A 16,629-nucleotide genomic window follows, 5' to 3' on the forward strand; every position below is an offset into this window, starting at 1 on the left:
TGCTCCCCTGAACGCACTGCCTCTCCCACGCCTGGGAGGGACGGGGGAGAAGCGGAGCGGCGGCGTGTTCAGGGGAGCAGGTGGAGTGGAGGTGAGCTAGGGCGGGGGGTTGCAGGGGAAAGCCGTAGAAAGCAGGGGGGGGGGAGGAAATGTGGCATGCCTGGGGGAGGAGGCGGGGCCAGGGATTTGGGGAAGGGGTGGAATCGGGGGTGGTGGGACTCCTGCACCACCAGCAGGCACCTGGGATGGAGAACGGGCCTGGGGAGGCAGGAGGGAGCAGGACAGAGGCACATCCCTTAAATCAGAACTTTTTATAGGGAACCGGTTGTTAAGATTTTGGCAGCTCATCACCACTTTTAACTGCTTTGCTACAAAAGCAGTCAATCATCTGGGTCAGTGCTGCCACCCCTTGGCAAAGAAAGGAGAATTCAGCACACAAGTATGTTAATAGTAGTCACCATTCCCAAGCAGGTTTAACTTGAAAGGTGGTTTTCAAGATAGGGGCAATGTCCCCAGGCTCCCTGCCCTGCTGTGGACACTCAAACTGCATGCAGGAAGCACAACAAAATCAATCATCCTGTGACAGGAGCTGGAGTTGCCGAAGACAAGCATGCCTCCACGCAATAGAACTCTACAGGGAGCAGACAGGGGAGCTAGCTCTGCACTGTGCATAGGTGACAGACAAGAGCAGGAACAACAGAAGCAGCCGAACACCCATGAAAGATCTACTCGAGCCTTTGGGTTCAACAATGGTTCCTTAGGTCAGCAATTTATCATGCACCTCTTTGGCTATGGCTACACTGCAGCTGGGAGCAAGGCTCCCAGCCCGGGTAGAGACACTTACTAGCAGGGCTCGAGCTAGCATCCTAACACTTGTCATGTATACATTGGGGCTCTGGCTCTCAAGCCCACTTGACTTCCTAAGCTTCAGAGCCTGAACTCCAGCCCAAGATGCAACATCCAGGCTAACTCAGGCCCTGCTTGAATCTGGCTGCCTGGGCTGGGAGGCTCACTCTCAGCTGCAGTGTAGACATATCCTCAGGGGGCCTCAGCTCTTCCCTTCCCACACATTTAGGCAAAGCCCTGAAGACTCTTTGTAGAGGTGTTTCCAGGCTGAAATACAATTCTCTCCCCCTCCCACTTTCCTTTTTCTAACACCAGCCCCTGGTGTAGCTTTTTAAGCTACATGTTTAAACAGTACGAGAAGCCAACCAGGCTGTGGTACTACTTTATAAACAAACTATTCACTAGCGAAGCCTCGCAGGAGAAAGAACAAGTACTAGGCATTTAAAATCACTGCTTTTTAATTTGAACAGAGGCTGCAGCTCCCACTTTAAGGGAGGAAGCTAATAAGGACTGGGCTGGGAAAGGATCAAGGTAGAACAGTCCATTTTCCAACATCACTTTTTGACCACATGGAAAGAAACCATTCAGTCATTTTCAAGAGGTGGGTGGGTGAGAGGAACATGGCATTTATTTGCTTTTCTTTGCATGCTCCAAACAGTAATTAAAAAACACAGACCAGAGTTAGGGTTGCTAACCCTCCAGAATTGTCCCAGAGTCTCCAGGAATTAAAGATGTCATGTGATGAAACCTCCAGGAATACAATCAAAATTGCCAAACCTAACCAGAGTCTGTTCATTCACAGGAAGATCAATCGCTTTTTGCTAACTTTAACAAAATAAAACTGAATCACTGCCAAGGGGGTTGAAAGCAGGGGCCTGTGCATATAGAGTTGATTTTTGCACAAGGATGTTCTAGATTCATATGTATGCAGAGAAACACAGCCAGGATGAAGGTGCTACCATGGGCTTGCGCCCACCCACTTCCTGCGTTTTCCAATAGGACCATGGTTGCTCAGGTCAATGACCTGCATGGTCCTGGATTTCTGCTAAGGGCATAGTCATGTGACAGATCATAAAATCTCTGAAGAGCACCATTAGGTGGTTTTCCAATGGTGATTAAGACACATTCTCAGTAGAGACTTGCTATTTATTTCACTGAAAAACTTAACCAAAAAAATCAAAGACGTCAACAGTGAAATAAAGATGCTGACTCAAGCTCCCAAAAGGAAGTAAATTCACAGGTGGTTTCCCAACATAACCTCAGTCCTGCTCCTGCTGATTTTAGCTGCATGTATGTTCATCATGAAGACCGCTTCGGGTTAAATCCACAGATATTTATGTAACTAACAGGTGTGAGACAATGAGATAGCACTGACACTTAGATTCATCATGAATCAGACTCTCTTTTAAGGAAACACCCATAAGTTGAAGGTTTTGTGAGCTCTCAACTGAGCGGTGGGAGGGGGGAAATCCTCTCTCACAGGTGTTCATTTAGACATTGGAGGTAAATGTATGTTAAAACCAGTCTGCCTAAAAATCCCTGTCCTCCTGTGTTGCTCAGCTCTTGGTCTCTTTTAGTGTTATGGCACTAGTTCCCTAGTCACCATATTCTTCCCAAAAGATCACTTGCCCCATTCAGTACCACGCCCAATACTGAAACTCAGAGTGGATCCAGATACAGCAACTAAGGTTAGGTCTACACTGACAATTCTTTTGTCTTTTAGAGGTGTTAAAAAAAAAAACACAACAACCCTAAAAGACAAAAGTTTTGCCTTGACAAGCATCAGCGTGAACTGCGTGTTGTCAGCAGGAGAGCTGCCGGCAAATGCCGCTCGTTGGGGGTGGAAGTTTTTTTTGTCAGCAGAAAACGCGACAAACAGCAGCTATGCTAAAAGCTGTGTAGTGTAGACACAGCCTAAGAAACTGCTGGACTGACAAACATGACAACTCTTCCAGTAGCAAAAAGATGTTGCAAATTCATTCAACACCCAGGCATGAATGGGGAGAACACAGCAGTCAAAAAACAAAGTGACACCCAGGCTCGGGAGTGAGAATTTAAAGCACTTTCACTGCTATTCTACAAGGAACCAAGAAGTGAGATGGATGCATTGTCAGATCTTTATTTTAAACAGTCTAAGGTGGCAGAAGACATCCTAGTTACTCCCTAGAAATATTCTGAGAACAGCAATTAATGAGGGTTTGGAACCAAGGGCCAGCTCGGTATGATTACATGGCTCTTTGGGGGCCGGGACATGTCTCACCATGTGGGTACAAAGTGGGTAACTTGATGGGCTCCCAATTGTGGGTGAGACCTCTAGTCACGGCTGCAGTACAAATAAGTAATAACTTGAGTCACAGCTTTTAGGATGGCCTGGTGTGTCAAAAATATGCTTGATCACTAGTACAAAACAACAGAGCAATTCTGTGGTAATCAGCCGTTCCCCACCACTAATTCAAAATAAGCTAACCCCAAACAGGAAGCTGGCCAAACAGAAGGGAAACCTACTTGGGTCCCATAAAGCAGCTGGAAAAGAGTAAGTGGCGCATCCTAGAGTGGCTTTTTGTGAGGGGGCTGCCCTGTGATTAGCTGGCTGCAAGCTGTCGGGCCCTCTTCCAAAGCTGCTTCGAAACAGACTGGGATAGTGGAGAAGACATTCTGTGGCCAGAGCCCAGTTGCAGGACCCGGATGAGGCAGCTATTCAGAAAGTTGGCTGAAAGGCAGCTTAAGTTACTGCCACTTAAGTGGAGCTGGCCGTATTAGTTCTATATACCTGTTGCCCTGGTTCACCAATAAACCAGCTCTGTTCACAAGCAAAGGTTCTTCCCTGGCAGAGTCCTTCCAGCCAAGACCCACTGCCAGCCTAGAGAAAGGATTTTTTCCTCCCTTCATATTTTTTAAATGAAAATAAAGAACATTAAAAAGGAAGGCTGTCTCCCTGCAGGGGTCTGACTGGATATTTAGTGCTGGTGGAAGATGGCAGCTTGACAGGTCTACAGTCTGATGTCCTCTACTTAGCCCAACGGGTAAATGCAGTCCAAACGTCTTTCCCTGGACCTCCACATGGAGGGTCTATCTGCAGAAGCAAGTGGGGAGTTTGGTCTCAATCTTTTGCCTCTCTAGACAGAGAACCGTAGCTCCCAAATGGAACAGGGGGTTGTGCTGGGAATCACTGGCTTGACACCAACCAGCTTGTTTCACACCAGCCACGCAACAGTGGGGAGTTTTCCATCATTACTGCCTGCAGCACCATTCAAATGGCAACTTAGATGTAGAAAGCTCCAGATTTCAGATCAGACTGAAAGGCTCCTAGCAACCCCTGACCTAACAAGGGGGATTTAAATCCCTCCTTCTCCCCAAACCAACCACCTTCCAATCCAACAATCGGGTCTCAATGGAGCCCCACTGTCACTAGGAAGTGTCTTGCAAAGAGGAGAAAGAAGGGTCTGGCACCAATTCTTACCACACCCCCATACCTTTGAAAAAGTGTATGACAAGATAGTTACCCTACAAGCAGCCACACTCCCTCGTCTAATGACAAGGCTAGAGAGACATGGGAGTTCCTTTGATTGACCATCTCTCTCACATCCCCTCCCCACCCCAAAAAAGGAGCGCAACACCAGGTGCAGGAGCAGGACTTTGCAAACTCGCTGCTAGATGAGTAACTGACTTTAAAAAGGCAAAACTGGTCCTTCAAGTCAGAGGGTCAGGAGAACAAAAAGCTCTGACCCCCCCCCCCCCCCGCTTCATGAGGGTGTGGCTCCTCCAGATGGATTAAACGAGTACAAGATTTGGGGGTGGGGGGGAGAAGAGAGACACTGTAGAGAAGATTGGCCTCAGTTCTGTAGAATTGTCATTGACAGTGTCTCCCCTTTATTAACTCCCCCACACACATTTCCCTGCACACAGACAGCTCCCAAGAGACCACTTTATTTACACAGACCCTCATTGCTCCCCAGACACCAGGCTGCATTAAATCAACTGGGGAAAAAAGATATACAGACTTAACACAATTGGTTAGTCTCTAAGGTGCCAAAAGTACTCCTTTTCTTTTTGCGAATACAGACTAACGGCTGTTACTCTGAAACCTGTCATTAACACAATGGTCAACCACAAGAGAAACTTCTGGCTGGAACACTGCTGTCTGCCAGCTGCAGGGCACTACACACGCCCTTCTCTCCCAGACCCTTCAGCAAAGGATGTGCTTAAAATCTGCTTCAGGCTGAAATTTAAAGCATAATTAAATAGGGAGCAATTAAAAAAACAAAAAACAGAAAGATGGAGTCCCACATAACATACAACAGGTTTGCCAGTTTCAGGGATTGTTTTATACCTCTAACACCCACTGGTTTTTTCACTCGGAGTTTTAAGACGCATACATTGTCAGGCACCATTGGCATAACTGGCTGTATAAACAGTTGTAAAAGTCTGCTGTTGCATCTGGGCAGCAGCCATTGGCAGCTCTTCCTGAAACTGCCTCGTCATAGGTGCTATATGGAACTAGTTTGTTCCAGCAGTAGGCACCAGGCTATGTTGTCACGTAAATGTGCATTTAAAAAAGCAAACTTATCCAAATACATATTTACAAACTAGCTCAGAAGCCAAGAGTCAGCAAGGCCTATCAAATGTAGTATGTAAAATATTACGTATTTACAGTCAGTCTCTGTTTGCCAGGAGTCAGGTCCTCACATGAACAAGCGGGAGGGCCTTTTCAAATTTACATTTCATTGCTTTAAAAACAAAGCCTAAGGAAATACAATCGAACTCATCACAACTTCAGTGGCCCCCGCATTGCCAGACCATCCCTCTGAGCCCGCCAAAGGCCCAAACGTGGAACACAGCGCCACAAGAAAACACAGGCAAATGTGGAAGAAGCTTCGAAGTGATGTGGGATCAGTTATTTAGCCTAAATATCATTGCCGAGTCAACACTGATTCATGAGCTAGTGTTTCTGATGTTTCAAGTGATATGATTGAATCTGTATTTTTTAAAAGCAAGTAATTTACAAGAACAGCAAGTAGGTCTGAGTGGGACTTAAATGTGGCTCAGGTGAATGGTATGTTTCAAAGGGGTTCTGTCCACAACTGGCAGCTATATAAGCCCTAATTAGTGAAGTGAGGAACCAAAAGCTCCAAATCTTTGAAAAGCACAGGAGGCAAACACAGGCTCTAGAGTCCCAACCTACAAGCTCAAGACACCTTTCCTTTGCTTAAGCACAGAAGTGCGGCATACACCAGGGCAAGAGCCCACCTTTGCCACTGTCTGTCTCTAGCAACACTGGACACCGGTTTCACTGCTGGTTAATTCCACCAACGAGCATTTCCTACTTCCCTGCTAAGGCACCGAGGTGTATAAACAAATCTCACGGCTGGGTGTGTTTACTTTCTGATAAACGAGCCAGTGGAGATGCCAATGAGGTGCAGCCCTCAGGCTTCTGCAAAGCTGCAGCCCTCAAGGTCACCCAGTTTGCTGCCTTTAGGGTGGCCACAGCTCCTAGGAAAGAGGCTGAGCACACTGAACTCCCCTGTGCGAAGGGGGGTGAGTCACATTTACACAGCAATAATCAGTTCCCTACATATACTTCATGGAGAGTTCCCCCACAAAGCCCTTCTCCCTCCCTTTAAAGGCAACAGCAAAGTTTTCCAGGGAGCATTTCTACGGAGCATTTAAGATCCCAGACACACAGGTAGAGTTACAGGGAGGACTGGTTTGTAATTTTAAAAAAAGTCTGGTCTTTCACTTACCTGCTAAGACCCAAGGTCAGGGCTTTCTCCAGCAGTTCACATGATCACCAAGGGCTATGTAAGCCTTGGCAGGTGAGTGAGGGAAAAGCCGATTGGCAAATGAGTTATAAATCAACACCTTTGTCTATTTAATACCTCATGTCAGTAGTTCTCAGACTGGCAGTGATTTAAAGTTGTTATTCAATGGTTGCATGATAACCTGAGAGACAAGAGTTGGGTCGCAGTCCAGTTAGTCTCGTCAACAAGTTGTCCACGTTGCAGTTAGCATTAATTGGGTTGGTTGCTTTGTTGGCACCCACTACAAAGAGGCCAAGGATTAAACGAACCCTGAAGGCTGAACTACCCTCTCTTTTCTGAGGTGGTCCCTCCAGGACAGGTGTAAGGCACTTTGTCAAGAAAGCTTGTCTGGCTACTGTGCCTAGAGGACTCAGCCTCTGGGACAATCAAGGCCAGCAACGGTAAGTAGACATCTGGGATCTTAAACGGGTGTTCTTACAGCCTTGGAGTTCACCTCAACAGAATTGCTACAAATGTAAAGACATTCCTATCATCAACAAAGCTACACAACATACATTAACATCTACAGTACCAAAAGGGCAAAAACTGTACAGCTGACTCTTGGAGCTGGGCAACAGCTGGATGGCTGGTTGGGTACTAAAACTGCACTCCAAGAGTGGAGGTAGTACCCCAAGTTCCCACAAAGGCAGAACATATTCCCTTTGTCAGTATCCCCTTGTCCATCTTCTGTTCCCAGAACTCACGTCCCACTGTCTGAATAAGTTCACTAGATTCATGGTCCATTTCCTTAAGGTTCTGTTATGATCCCCCACACACAGAAAAATAATCCAATGCACCCCACAGATTGAGGGGCAAGTTGAACTTTAACAAGGGAAAAAGAGAACTGAAGAAAATAAAGTGGCATAGCATGTTCTATATGAAAAGAGATGAGGAACTCTGTTTGCTGTAAGGCCCAGCGACCTCTCCCGCCACAGAGTCCTGCCTTGGTCCATTATTCTAACAGTAAACCTGAAGCAGCGGTGCTCCAGACGAATCAGTCTCTGTGTCCTGGTAGGAGGAAGCTCTGCTCATTGGAGACCCTTGGGAAAAAAAAAGGGGGGGGGGGGATAAGTTCAAATAAAATGGCACAGACTGCAGCAGCAAAATCCTCAGGAGCTAGACAGATACAGCTGCCATGAAGGGGCTTACGGATGGCGAGGGAAGAGAAAGCAGCTGACGCCCTCAGGCAGGGAACAGCCCAGAGTATCAGAGGCAACTTTCAGAAGAGATCCTGTCACTTCACACACACAGGGGAACTAGCAGCTCAGCCTACGGCCGCTCTCTGATGCAAAACATTAAAAGCAATATGGGAGAGGAACAGAGCCCAAGGCACCTGCTGGTAAATAATTCGCCCCTGCTGCTTCACTTCACTGTAAGTTACCCTCAGGCTGAAGTCAAAATCCCATCCTAACTATGCTTTCACTTCCCTTCAAACTTTGTCAAGAGGTTTGGGGACTGAAAACCCTCAGGCTTGGTCTCAGGCCCCAGGAGAAAAGAGTATGCGTGTACGTACATACGTACTAGCCTGGGTCCTCCCAATGAAGGAAATGGCCTCTATTCAACAAGTGCCGCATCCCAGAGTCACAGATGGAAGCTGGAAGAGCTGTAACCTTTGCTTTCTCACTATGACAGAGACAGAGGTGTTACCTGCAGCGCTGAACCGCCTCATGTTCCTGGCTATCACATCTGCTGTGGTTTCCTCTGATATCTGCACAGCCAAATCTGGAAAGAGAATTCAGAAGTGCTGAGAGGGGAGAGACTGAAGGTGTATATGGTGCCATGAGCAGACAAACCTGCCAGCAACATATAAAGTTCTTTCCCAACAGCCACTATCATTTGCATGTATCCAGCTGAGTATTAGGACTAAGCTCACTACTTCTTTATTCTTTAGTTTTAAGAAACATTCTTGTGTCTCTGACAACTATTGAAATACAATAAAGGAACAGCAACCCTATAACTAAGTAATCAGTGAGCCCAAAAATAGAGTAGTCTTACTTCTTCCCCATCACATCCAACAATATTTGCTTCTTCAAGAGCCCTAAGACAGCGCGCCTTGTGGTATGTCCCGGAGGTGAGCAGTTTCAGGTACTCGGACAGGGGGTGCACATTCCAAAGAAAGAGGCCCTCCCACTCTGTCAGCAGCTCCCCCTTTTCTTTTAGGGTTAGGCAGCACTTGAGATACTTGCAGGTAACTAACACCTAAGAGAAGAACGATAGGGGACAAGCTAGTGACCGGCCTCAATGTGCAGTTCAGAAGTCTGGAAGTGTATACGGTTACGTTACTGGACTCTAAGTTAAGGGTGAGAGTGGGGGAAGGAAAGGCTTTCCGGAAATGGAATGAAAGAGACTAGAAAATTAACATGGTGAAACCCCACCACACACACCCAGCCAGTTTTCCAAGACTGTTGATAAACAATTGTTTCAGATTTGTTACTAGATTGGGAAAGTTCCTTCATGCTACGGGCAGAGAAACTGAGATTCCTTTGGCTTGAGAATGAGACATGGGGAAGAAAGCATCAGGAGGTGAACATTATCCAAGAACAACATTGGCCAAGCTTAATTAAGAAGGCCAGCTTACTAGCCTTAGTGGAAGTGCTCTGGCATGTGCCAGATCTGATCATCCCAGTGACCTGAGTTTGACTCATGGCCTTGCTTCCTAAGATGGGGTTAGGGAGGAGAGCCAGGACTAGCACAGAACCAGCATGGCCAGCCCCTTATATCACTGAGCACAAACCCCTCTGGCAGAGTAAAGTATGGTGAGTTATTGAGAAGGATACTAGCTGCAAAGTGGGTTCTCAGGGACTTGGACAGTATTAAGTGGCTATCTTCAGGATTTAGAAGGGGAATAGGGATCCCCCTAACTCAGGAAAATAACCTTGATGCTACAGTTCAGTTTCCAACTCCTTTCCCTGCAAAATCCAAAGTAGGAGCTCTCACAAGACCAGGGTTTCCATATCCCAAGGTGAACCCAGCTCTCAAACACAGGGAGCTGAGCTGCAAAGCTAGTGTGGACAAGGGACTTGCACATACCGTCTTGGCTGGGGATTAGGGACTCCAGCATGGTTTCATTGCCGCTGTCCGGTGGGTTTCCTCTGCTCATCTTCTCCTCGTGGCTCTTGGTGGCAGGAATGGAAATGGGGGGCCGGACCCTGCTCTTCCGGGTGCTGATGCGTATAATGCCTCGGACTAGCCTGCACTCAGCATCCTGCTCATCCAGGTTGTAGTCCTGAGTGATGCTATTAATCAGGTCTGAGATCTTGTTGGTCTTCTCCAGGAAGACTGTGTCTGATGTGCACTTGGCCAGCTCATCAATCTGGTGGACGCTGAAGAGCTCTGTCAGTTTCTTGAAGATCAAGACATCAATCTCTTTGCTGGACATAGAGCTGCTCAACTCACTGAGATCCAGATCAGACTCATGGAAGGAGTAATACTCCTCCGAGCTCCGGTGGCTGCTGGGGAGTGGTGGCTTTTCTATGCTGTTTCTGAAGGTCTTCTCTGGCAGGGGCTCTTTGTAGCACGAATCTGCATCTGTATGGTTACCAGGGCTCCGGTTCGGATAGACAGGGATCCCCTTCAGTTTCACATCTGGGTAGCTGAAGCTGCTCCCCATGGTGTTCTTTTTGATCTGGTTCCCATTCTTTTCAACAGGGGAGATGTTGGCAGGGCTGTTGCTAGGCACACGTCCATTTTGCTCTCTGTTTCTTCCATCATCAGTTGAAGTCTCCGTGTGACCCATGCAGGGGATGTGAATGCTGCAATTCTTAAAGCAGCCCCCACAGGCCACTATACAGCAGAGAACAGCCTTGGAGGCGTTCCAGGCCTGAGACAAAGAAAGACAGCACAAGCTCTGGGTCTGGGGAGCCTCTGCTGTGCCAGAAATAAAGGTAATTGTTTCTGCCTCCCTCCCGTTGGAGTCTTTGAGGTCAGCTTTGCGGGCTCTCCTGTCCCGTGCTTGCTGTGCCAGCTTGCGGCTCTGTTTGAGTTCAGGTGTGGATTTGCTAAACACCTCCAGGCTGATGTCACACTCTTTGGATGGGTTGATCCTTTGGGGCACAGCATCCTGGTGGGATAGGTTCATCCGGTGCTTGCTGATTATTTCTTGGGGATGTCTTGTTCTCCTGCCCAGCATGGCTCACCACCTCAGGCACCTGAAGAACAAGAAGGTCTCATGTCAAATTTAGAGCCATTGTCACAGTAACTTTGTCTCCAGCCAGCGTCTAAGAATCATCAGAGAAGGACGACACCTGGATCATTTAGCCCAGTGGTTCTCAAACTGTGGGTGTGGACCCCATAGTGGGTTGCAACCTGTTTTAATGGGGTCACCAGGGCTGGCGTTAGACTTCCTGGGGTCTGGGGCTAAAGCTGAAGCCTGAGGGCTTCAAGCCCTGGGCGGCAGGGCTCAAGCTTCGGCCCGTGGAGACAGGGCTCAGGTTACAGGCCCCCCACCAAGGGCTGAAGCCCTCGGGCTTTGACCCCACCACCCTAGGCAGTGAGACTCAGGCAGGCTCAGGCTTCGGTCCCCTCTCCTGGGGTCATGTAGTAATTTTTGTTGTCAGAACGGGGTCATGGTGCAATGAAGTTTGAGAACCACTGCCCAACCCCTGACCAGGGCAATGTTCCCTGCAGTACTTTTACTAGTGCTTTAAACATTGAGTTTTAAGTGCCTTCCAAAAGGAAGCAGAAAGTCAGAAAAGCCACTTATTTTTTAAAATGCTACTTTTAGCGGCATCAGAGTCACTATAACCTTCAGAAGATGCTTCCCCAGCATACATGGAAGGAGATTCAGACTCTGAAGTTGTTCAGAAGGCGGGTGGTCCCTGGGTTTAGCAGGCCAATGCTTGAGCCACTGAGCTATCCCTCCCCTCATCTTTGGAAGCTTTTAAAAATGAGTTGGACAAACACCAGTCAGGGATGGACTAGGTTTACTTGGTCCTTCCTCAGTGCAGGGGGATGGACTTGATGGCCCCTCAAGGTCCCTTCCAGCCCTACATTTCTATGATTCTAATATCAAATATTTGCTCCGTATATAGGTACTTATAGGTATTGGGATCAAGTCACCCCTTAGCCTTCTCTTTGTTAAGCTAAACAGATTGAGCTCCATGAGTCTATCGCTATAAGGCATGCTTTTCAATCCTTTAATCATTTTTGCAGATCTCTTCAGAACCCTCTGTATTATGTATCAACATCCTTCTTATAATGTAGACACCAGAACTGGACACAGTATTCCAACAGTGGTCACATCAGTGTCAAATACAAAGGTAATATAACCTCCCTACTCCTACCCTAGCTAGGGCGACCACTGCCACTTTTTAAAAGTAGCCCTGCCAAAGTAACTGACATGGGGACTGGGAGTGCTTGGCAGATATTTATACATTGGGGACAAGCTTCCCTAGCCTCCGTGCCGCTGTTTTCCATGGACATTTTGGCTTCATTAGCCTTGGCTGATACTTATGTATCTTGCAGTGTTGTAGTTGGGTTGGTCCCAGGATATAAAAGAGACAAGGTGAGTGAGGCAGTATCTTTTACTGGACCACCTTCTGTTGGTGAAAGAGACGCGCTTTTGAGCGACACAGAGCTCTTCTTCAGGCCATCTGGTCTCACCTATGTATTTTATAAGATTAACACACACCCTGAGAGTTCCCCTTCCCTGACTCCTAGACATTTTAAATATAAAAACTCAGATAGCACCTTCTGAAAAAGAGGATAAGCACCCCCAGCTCGCATTGCCTTCACTGGGAGCTGTGGGTGCTTGGCACTGCTGAGTCAGGCCATCAGCTTTTGCTCAATGTCATCAAGTTTTCATGCACCAAAAAACCCATCTGAGCTGATCAAATTCTCCAAGTGGAGAGCCATTACCGGTCAGCAGGAAGACAGATTAGTCATAATACAGAGGTCATGTTAAAAGAATGACATATCTCCAAAGCCCATAAAGTAATGGTCATTTATATAGCGCTTAGTATCCTGAGGTTTCAAAGTGTCTTATAAAGTGGGTATTATTACCACTGTAGAAGAAAAAATATCTGAGGCACAGCAGTTAAATGACTTATCTAAGGTTGTGCAAAATACAGTGTCAGGGATAGAACCTATCTCCTGCTCACACCCTGTGCTCAATCCATTAGATCACAGCTGCACACTGTATTCACCACAAGATCACAAGTTTAAGACTATAAAGACTTCTCAACCAACACAGATATCAAACTACAGTCAAAGCCCAACTACCAGGATTCCAAAGACGTGTTCCCTTTGACTGTAGGCCCAGATGCTAAATTGTAACCAGCTGCATAACAATGGCAAATAAATATTTGGGTTAAAACCCACTTGCCAAATTGACACTGACAATGAAGTTGGTAGCCTTCTTCCTCCTCAAGCATCAATCTTATTTGAACCAACAAGATCTTTCTAAAGAGGTTAAGCATCCATTTCAGAAGAATGGTATTTGTGAGTAGTTGGAACTTCTAATTATCCAGGGTTTAAGATCTTCCTTGTTGAGAGGGAGAGGAAATCTCCTTCAAGATCAGTTATAAGAACAAGCTGAATTATCAAGTATTAAGGGGTCGCAGTGTTAGTCTGTATCCACAAAAACAACAAGGAGTCTGGTGGCACCTTAAAGACTATTTGGGCATAAGCTTTCATGGGTAAAAAACCACTTCCTCAGTTGGATGCATCTGCATGAAGAAGTGGTTTTTTACCCACGAAAGCTTATGCCCAAATAAATCGGTTAGTCTTTAAGGTGTCACCGGACTCCTTGTTATTTTAGCTGAATTATCGAAACCAGTAAGCCAATAACCAGGCTGGCCACAGCTTTGACTCATCCCTATCTAGTACTGGAGGATTTGGAAACACTGGATAGAAGGGGGCCTTTCAAAACATCCAAACTGCTGTATTTCAAATTTAATCCTTTCTTGATTTCTAATGTGACCTGCATCCAAACACACACAACCCTCAATAGCTTTTACAGTTTCTTCAAAAACTACACTGCTGCCATGGTTCAAACCTGCCTTACAGTGGTTTTGCTGACAGTAGATTGGGCCTCAGGACATCCAGGTTCTATTCCCAGCTCTACCACTTATTTGCTGGGCAATCTGGTGCAAGTCACTTTGCTGCTGTGCCTCAGTTTCCCCTCTCACCTCACATCTGTCTTCTCTATTTAGATCAAAAGCTCGTCTCTCACTATACGTTTGTACATTAGCACAATGGAGTTGCCAATCTCAGTTGGCGATCCTAGACACCACTGTTGTACAAATCATAATAAACTGTTCATTCTCCTGAAGATTCACTACAGACAAATTTCAGAGTAGCAGCCGTGTTAGTCTGTAGTCACAAAAAGAAAAGGAGTACTTGTGGCACCTGAGAGACGAACCAATTTATTTGAGCATAAGCTTTCGTGAGCTACAGCTCACTTCATCGGATGCAGTGAACTGTAGCTCATGAAAGCTTATGCTCAAATAAATTGGTTAGTCTCTAATGTGCCACAAGTCCTCCTTGTCTTTTTGCGACTAGAGACAAAGTTATTTTCACATAAACGGAGGTACATCTACCTCTGACACAAACACCTTGGGCGTTCCCAACAACACAGCACACTGCTACTTTTTAAAAACTTAACTAAAAATATTTTCCAAAGAAAGAGTAACAGATGTGCATCTAGTGTAGCGATGGCACTGTAGGCATTGGGTCCACAGCAGCTCTTTCAGAGGACAGGACAGGAAGTGGCAACGGCTGCACTGGCGTTTGTGGTTCCAGTCAATCACACGCTCCCTAGAAAGCTGATCACATTTCTTGAACACACACACCAGATCTGTCATCCCACATGGAGCTCAGGACCCTCCCAAGCCCAGCAACACAAAGGGAGCACAACATGCGTGTCCCTCCCGCCTCCAGAGCGAGCAGGCTGGGGGAGGCAGGGAGGGGGACACAGAGTGCTTGGGTGAATGTCACACATCATCGAACAGGCCTGGTGGGGGGGTGTGTTGGAGAAGGGCTGTCACAAGGAGCGGAGACCGATTCCGTGGGGAGGGGGAAGGAGAGGTCCCCCTGCCTCAAGGCAGCGAGGAATCCGCGGCTTTGGAGCTCACGAGACCGGTGGGTTACACCCTCTGGTCCGCTGACCCCTGGGGGGCTGCGCACGATGCCTACGATCTCCACAGGGGCCCGCACCTCCGTCGGGGGCCCGCAAACGACACCCAACCGCTGCCCGCGGCACACAAATCCCTAGCCCCCGAGCAGAGGCGGGAGAACCCCGCCCCGGCTCCAAGGGCCCCCGCCCCCCCCGCGCGGGGTCTGAACGGCTCCCCCAGGGCGGCCCCCGCCGGCGGGGTCTCTGAGGTGGGTCTGGGGCGCCCCGAGCCGGGCAGGGGCGGGGCCCGGCCCCCCGCAGTGTGTCGGGGGGGGAGCGACCTGGGCAGGGCGGGGCCTGCTCCCCCCGGACGCGGGGGGGGGCTCCCCAAGCGGGCCCCCTCCCGCCGGGGGGGGGGGGTCGCTGGCCAGGCCCGGCCCTGGAGTTACCTGTGCCGAGCCAGGTGAACGGCGTCCGGCCCCTCCCTCACCTGAGCCAGGTGAGACCATGTGACCCGCCGCTACGGGCTGCCGCTCGGGACACGCTTCTCGGAGAGGCGAAGCTCCTCCCCCCTCCCCCTCCCCAGACGAGGGCCCAGGGACTGAGCTCCTGGGCCCTGCACCCAGCCTCTCGCCCTCGCCCCGCCGGGGACCTCCCGCTTCTCCGGGCCGGATCCTCCCAGCCACGGACCCCGGGATCCCCAGCCACTGATTTCCTCCCGCTCTGGGACTGACCCCCCCAGACACTGACCCCCACCGGGACCCCCAAACGGGAGTGACCCCCCAGACACTGACACCCGCTGGGACCCCTAACCGGGACTGACTCCCCCAGACACTGACACCCCCGGGAACCCCAACTGGGACTGATACCCCCCCCCGACACTGACACCCCCTGGGATCCTTAACAGGGACTGATCCCCCCTAGACACTGACACCCCTCGGGACCCTCAAATGGGACTGACACACCCCCCAACTCCACCCGGACACTGACACCCCCTAGGATCCCAACCGGGACTGATGCCCCCAATTCCTCCCAGACACTGACACCCCCAGAGCCCCAAACAGGACTGACCCCCCCCCAGACACTGACACCCCCCCAGGACCCCTAACCGGGACTGACTCCTCCCAATCATTGCTCCTGCCCCCCTCCATGGAGTGTCCACCAAACCCTCCTCTCACCCTTCCCCCCAATTTCTGCAGCTACTGACTCTCCTCCAGGAATTACCCCCCACCCCGAGATCCCTTCACCGACTGACCCCCGGTTCCGGAGCTCTTCCCCTGAGCCCTACTGCTCCCCCAAGTACCAGGCTTCACAAGGCCTCAGCCGGGACTCCCCTATAGTTAGTATCTGAACACTGAAACTATTGGATGTACAGACCACGCGTGCAAAACGGAGTCTGGCCTAATGGTTATTGCAGGGGAGTGAGTCAGGACTCCTGGGTTCTACACCTGACTCTAATCTCTTGTGTGGGCTTGGGCAACCCACATCCCCGCTCTATGCCTCAGTTTACCTATCCCTGAAATGGGGATAATGATACTGACCACCTTACAGGGAAGCTTAATTAATTAAGATTTGTAACAGGCTTTGAGATCTTGAGGCGGGAGAAGCTGCAGAAAAGCAAAGCACTAGAATGAAGAAATAAGTGGTAGCCCACACTGAGGTGTGTTGGCCAGTAGGTGGCAGCCTTGACCTCCAGTAATTATTCTTCTTCACCTGTAGTTCAAACAAGATCCAGAAATGAGACAGGCCAGTCCTGCTTACAGACAGCTCCCCAACCTGAAGCAAATACTCACCAGCAACCACACAACAAAAACACTAACCCAGGAACCTATCCTTGCATCAAAGCCCGTTGCCAACTCTGTCCACATATCTATTCAGGGGACACCATCATAGGACCTAATCACATCAGCCACACTATCAGAGGCTCATTCA

General features: G+C 48.8%; 1 protein-coding gene across 1 annotated transcript; it reads right to left on the bottom strand.

The window, feature by feature from the left end:
• Window positions 1-6,548: 6,548 nt before the first annotated feature.
• On the bottom strand, window positions 6,549-15,198 carry KDF1 (keratinocyte differentiation factor 1). The gene is made up of 4 exons (XM_074934308.1): window positions 15,147-15,198; window positions 9,675-10,792; window positions 8,292-8,366; window positions 6,549-7,684 (listed from the first exon to the last, which is right to left on the bottom strand). The coding sequence occupies exons 2-4, from the start codon at window positions 10,771-10,773 to the stop codon at window positions 7,602-7,604; spliced, it is 1,257 nt and encodes a 418-aa protein (XP_074790409.1). The 5' UTR covers window positions 10,774-10,792; window positions 15,147-15,198; the 3' UTR covers window positions 6,549-7,601.
• Window positions 15,199-16,629: the final 1,431 nt, after the last annotated feature.

Source organism: Natator depressus, chromosome 19, assembly GCF_965152275.1.
Source record: "Natator depressus isolate rNatDep1 chromosome 19, rNatDep2.hap1, whole genome shotgun sequence".
NCBI classification, from domain to species: domain Eukaryota; kingdom Metazoa; phylum Chordata; order Testudines; family Cheloniidae; genus Natator; species Natator depressus.

Coding starts and splice junctions, on each gene's coding strand:
- KDF1 (XM_074934308.1), bottom strand. CDS start 10,773: ATGCTGGGCAGGAGAACAAGACATCCCCAAGAAATAATCAGCAAGCAC. Junction 8,367..9,674: donor CCTAATCCCCAGCCAAGACG/GTATGTGCAAGT, acceptor TTCTCTTTCCAG/ATTTGGCTGTGCAGATATCA. Junction 7,685..8,291: donor GAGGCGGTTCAGCGCTGCAG/GTAACACCTCTG, acceptor TTTTTTCCCAAG/GGTCTCCAATGAGCAGAGCT.